This window comes from Labrus mixtus, chromosome 5 (genome assembly GCF_963584025.1).
Source record: "Labrus mixtus chromosome 5, fLabMix1.1, whole genome shotgun sequence".
In the NCBI taxonomy this organism is placed as follows: domain Eukaryota; kingdom Metazoa; phylum Chordata; class Actinopteri; order Labriformes; family Labridae; genus Labrus; species Labrus mixtus.
The window spans coordinates 31,869,527-31,874,526 of record NC_083616.1 but is presented as its reverse complement, the minus strand read 5'-3'; the positions used below and the strand labels follow the sequence as shown (position 1 = coordinate 31,874,526).

The 5,000-nt window shown below is 47.7% G+C and overlaps 1 protein-coding gene across 1 annotated transcript in view; it reads right to left on the bottom strand.

Annotated features, from left to right (window-relative positions):
- fras1 (Fraser extracellular matrix complex subunit 1) overlaps positions 1-5,000 on the bottom strand; it is an 88,379-nt gene that overhangs the window by 41,945 nt on the left and 41,434 nt on the right. Inside the window, exons 28-30 of the mRNA XM_061038982.1 lie at positions 2,739-3,062; positions 529-688; positions 12-190 (exon numbers count right to left, since the gene is read on the bottom strand). Of these exons, the coding sequence (XP_060894965.1) occupies positions 12-190; positions 529-688; positions 2,739-3,062 (663 nt within the window). The remainder of the gene's footprint in view (positions 1-11; positions 191-528; positions 689-2,738; positions 3,063-5,000) is intronic.

Here is a 5,000-nt window from a genome sequence, read left to right as displayed (position 1 = left end):
TCAACTCTCACCTGGAACATGAAGGAGTCTCTGTCGGTCCCGGGTCCGAGGTGTCTGTACCACACCGAGCCGTCGTTCACATCCTGCTGAGTGAATGAACTCGTCGCCGTGAAACCTCCATCACCTGTCAGAGACGGACGCCATCCTTCAGGTGGGCCGTCAGCCGGCATGGACATCAACACCACCTCACCTGGCGAGAGGAAGAGAGGGCGGAGTCATGAAATGTTTTCACACAACAAGAAATAACACACATCTCACAGAGGTCAAAATGTGACCTGCGTTCTCTCTCACGGCCAGCAGACTCTCCAGCAAGCCAACATCTCCTTATATGCTTCTAAAAATAAAACTGGGGATTATGTTCATTCAGTAAATTATGGTCCAATTAGAGGGACAGAGACCAGAAAGGGGGGGTGGGGGTTAGGGGCGGGGCTACCTGTGACGGACAAGTTGTTACCATGGTGACCAAAGCGCAGCTAAAGTCACTCTTCTCATCCATCTGTGAGGTGTGAATGTAAGTGTAGTTTTTACCATGTTTAGGCGTCCCCTCTGATGATTGGACGCTGTAGACGATGGTCTCAGAGCTCACGCCTCTGATGTCGCTCTGCAGGTATTTCTTATCCAGACGAACCATCCCGCCTTCTCGCACCCAGGTCATCGGCAGCGAGAGCATGTGAGGAGAGTCAGACACCTGAGATACAAATGAATACATATATATGTCAGCTCGTTAGATGAGGTCATGACTCGGTAACACAACCTGTCACATCCTCAGACGCACAACAGAATGAAACAAAACATTTTCTTTTCTTGGATGAGTCATCAAAAAAATGAATACAGTGTGTGTCGATCGAGACATGAGCTAATCAGACCTATTTGGTTTTTTGAACCAGGCTGTAAACATGTTAAGCTCTTCTTTTTAGAATGGGTGTGTATGTGACTTCCTGTTCTTCTGCAGCCAGCCTCTAGTGGACACTCCAGGAACTGCAGGAGTTTACGCTTCAGCATCGGCTTCAACATCGGAGGTTGCTGCTTGTTGTGTACACAGCCTTAATGTGTGTGTGTGTGTGTGTGTGTGTGTTATCAGATAATAAGCAGCGTGTGTGTCTCCTCCTGTCTGACCTCTAGGTGTCTCAGTGATTCTCACTCTGCAGTAGAAACTCATCACTCAGCAGGACAAGCTGTTAACACTTCATCCTGGAGATTATCAAAGTCTCACAAAGACTTTCAAGGACTCTCAAGGACCCTGAACAAACAGCTGAGGGTGCAGAATAAAGAGGAACCTGAAGGATGTAAAATCTTTCTAAAGACGTCCTCTGACTGATAATGATTCCTTCTCTGTTGTTCAGGAGAGGAACGACTCTGACTGTGTTTCAGTCTCAGATAAACAGTCTCACCTGGTCCACACAGGTAGCTCTGTTAGCTCTGTGAGCTCTGTTAGCTCTGTTAGCTCTGTTAGCTCTGTGAGCTGTGTTAGCTGTTAGCTCTGTGAGCTCTGTCAGCTCTGTGAGCTCTGTGAGCTCTGTCATCTCTGTTAGCTCTGTGAGCTCTGTTAGCTCTGTGAGCTCTGTGAGCTCTGTTAGCTCTGTTAGCTCTGTCAGCTCTGTGAGCTGTGTTAGCTGTTAGCTCTGTGAGCTCTGTCAGCTCTGTGAGCTCTGTGAGCTCTGTTAGTTCTGTGAGCTCTGTTAGCTCTGTTAGCTCTGTGAGCTCTGTCAGCTCTGTGAGCTGTGTTAGCTGTTAGCTCTGTGAGCTCTGTCAGCTCTGTGAGCTGTGTTAGCTGTTAGCTCTGTGAGCTCTGTCAGCTCTGTGTGCTCTGTGAGCTCTGTCAGCTCTGTCAGCTCTGTGAGCTCTGTTAGCTGTTAGCTCTGTGAGCTCTGTTAGCTCTGTGAGCTCTGTTATCTCTGTTAGCTGTTAGCTCTGTTATCTCTGTTATCTCTGTTAGCTGTTAGCTCTGTGAGCTCTGTTAGCTCTGTTATCTCTGTTAGCTGTTAGCTCTGTTATCTCTGTTAGCTGTTAGCTGTTAGCTCTGTGAGGGTTTAAAGGAGATTCATAGATTAATTTCTGCGATCTGATTCTGTCTCAGCGATGTTTCAGTCAGTGCTCTGAGACGTCGGCTGCTTGTGATTGAATATAAACACAGACAGCAGAGAGGAGATCAGTTTGTTTTAATGAATCTGAGAATCATCACAGCTGACGGTCCTGATTCAGACTGAAACACTCGGATTATAAACAGCTGTGTTTTGTCTCTCTGGGCTGGAGTGACACACCTGTGCAGGTAAATCCTCAGGTAAAGAGAGGAACAGAGCACACAAACACTGCTGGGACATAAACCCCTCTCTCTCCCTCTCTCTCTTTAATGCACCACAGACTGCAGCATCAGGACGCCTACAGGAAATGGATACATGAGTGAGTGTGTGTGTGTGTGTGTGTTCATGTGTGTGTATCTGCGTGTGTTTGTGTGTGTTATTGATTTATAGTCAGGGAGAAGCACAGGAGAGGAGCCTGAGGTGAACTAGCTGCATGCTAACAAACAAAAAAACAAACAAAGCAGGACCTCCAGCTGCTGATCAGAGGTCGTAATGTTAAACCCCGCCCACTTTGTGATTGACTTGCTGATCAGAGGTCGTAATGTTAAACCCCGCCCACTTTGTGATTGACTTGCTGATCAGAGGTCGTTATGTTAAACCCCGCCCACTTTGTGATTGACTTGCTGATCAGAGGTCGTTATGTTAAACCCCGCCTACCTTATGATTGATGTGTATCTGCAGCAGGATGTTCCTGTAGGTGTGTCCGTCATTGACCTGTAGCTCCGCCCAGTCCCGCTCCTCCTCCGTCCCGTCGTGTTGGTACTGGATCTGTTCCCGGCTTAGATCCTCCAGCTTGAACCTGCTCAGCGCCCGGTCACCATGGAGACGGGTCAGCCAGCCGTGGCGGGGCGGGTCCAGGACCATGATCAGGACGTCTGCCGCGTTGTCAGGGTCTTCGACCTGCAGGACCGACTTGGTGATGGTCGCCACGGTGCCTCGACCGTCCACAGTTAGAGGAGAGAGAGTGACGACCTTTGGAGGCTGAAAGAGGAAGATGGAGGAGAAACATTTCAAACACTCACAGAACTCCTCTCATGAAGGACACACACTTCGTCCTGACGCAGAGGCCCACAGCGGGGGGGGGGCAGCAGGGGGGGGGCGTCCTGCTGCTGATGTGTTGTTGCCATAGTTACGCGAGCTGCTCCTTTTCTTTAATGTTCCACTTGGCTCAGGGGCTCAGCTGTGTTTAAGTTCGCCGCCATGTTTGTGGCGCTTCTCGGACTGCTCGGTGTGTGTGTTTGTGTGTGTGAGTGTGTGTGTGTGAGTTTGTGTGTGTGTGTGTGTGTGTGTGTGTGTGTGTGTGTGTTGGGCCTGATCTTGCTCCGGGCTCAGACCTGTTGATTTACAGTCACAGCTGAATGTCGTCTCCATGACAACAGGCCAGGTTTCTCTACCTTTACCTTCGGGCCTGATAACGCCTCTGACACAGACACAGTTTAAATCATCAGACACACATACATACTAACACACACACACATACACGCACATGCACATGCACACTGTGACCTTTCTCTCTGACTAAGTTTCAGATGTAGAGGAATGATCTCCAGGAGACGGGGGCCCCCGAGGGACAAACTTAATCCTCAGTCCTCACCCAGGAGGGAAACAAAGGGATGTGTGTGTTTGGGTGTTTTTATTACGTGCTCAGACATGCTGCTGTCTCACCGGGGGTAACTAGAGACAACACCCCCCCACCCCCACCCTCAACGACACACACCCCCGCCCCCCTCAGAGAAAAACTAACACAAACAGGAAACATCCAGGTGGGAGGTATCACCTGTATGTATGGAGGGGGCTGGAAAAATCTGTTTGAATTCCTCTTTGGCAGAGAGAAAGTGTCTCAAAACCTGATTTCACCCCTTCTCTGCCTCTATCTGTGTGTGTGGTGTGTGTGTGTGTGTGTGTGTGTGTGTGTGTGTGTGTGTGTGTGTGTGTGTGTGTGTGTGTGTGTGTGTGTGTGTGTGTGTGTGTGTAACACTGTCTTTTATCTGCTCTCCCCTCAGGTTTGTGTGTAAGACTCACTAACACACACTGATGAACTCCTGCTGACCTCAACATGTGTGGGGTAAATTTATCACACACAGACATGCACACACACACAAACCCCCCCTAACACACACACACACTCACACACACACACACACACACACACACACACACACACACACACACAGTCTGTTTCAGATTTAAGTTACGTACAAAGTAAAGTTATGTCATGATGTTAATGTTTGTGACTGATTAAAACCTGGAAATGTTTTTTTACTACAAGAGGGAGAGCCTTCAGTTATCAGGCCTGCTCGTGGTACCTACGGTCTCTAAGTCAGCAGATTTAACAGACAGTTGCACTGTAAAACATGAGTCAGCAGATTTAACAGACAGTTGCGCTGTAAAACATGAGTCAGCAGATTTAACACAGCTGCACTGTAAAACATGAGTCAGCAGATTTAACAGACTGTTGCACTGTAAAACATGAGTCAGCAGATTTAACAGACAGTTGCACTGTAAAACATGAGTCAGCAGATTTAACAGACTGTTGCACTGTAAAACATGAGTCAGCAGATTTAACAGACTGTTGCACTGTAAAACATGTGTCAGCAGATTTAACAGACTGTTGCACTGTAAAACATGAGTCAGCAGATTTAACAGAGCTGTTGACGATTATAAAGCTTCTAAAGCTCGCAGCCTGTGCACATGTTTCCTCGTACACTTCCTGAGTTTTCTGTTAAATAATAAACATCATGTATGTTTGTTGACTGACATGATTCAAACATGTTTAAAAACTACATATGAGTTGTAGTTCTGATCCTGTCTCTGGTCGTGTTCTTTATCCGTCAGACTGACTGAGAATCAGTCACACTGACCTCTGACTGACCTTCACACAACACCTCAGGGCTGTAAGGAACTAAATATATAAGCTTT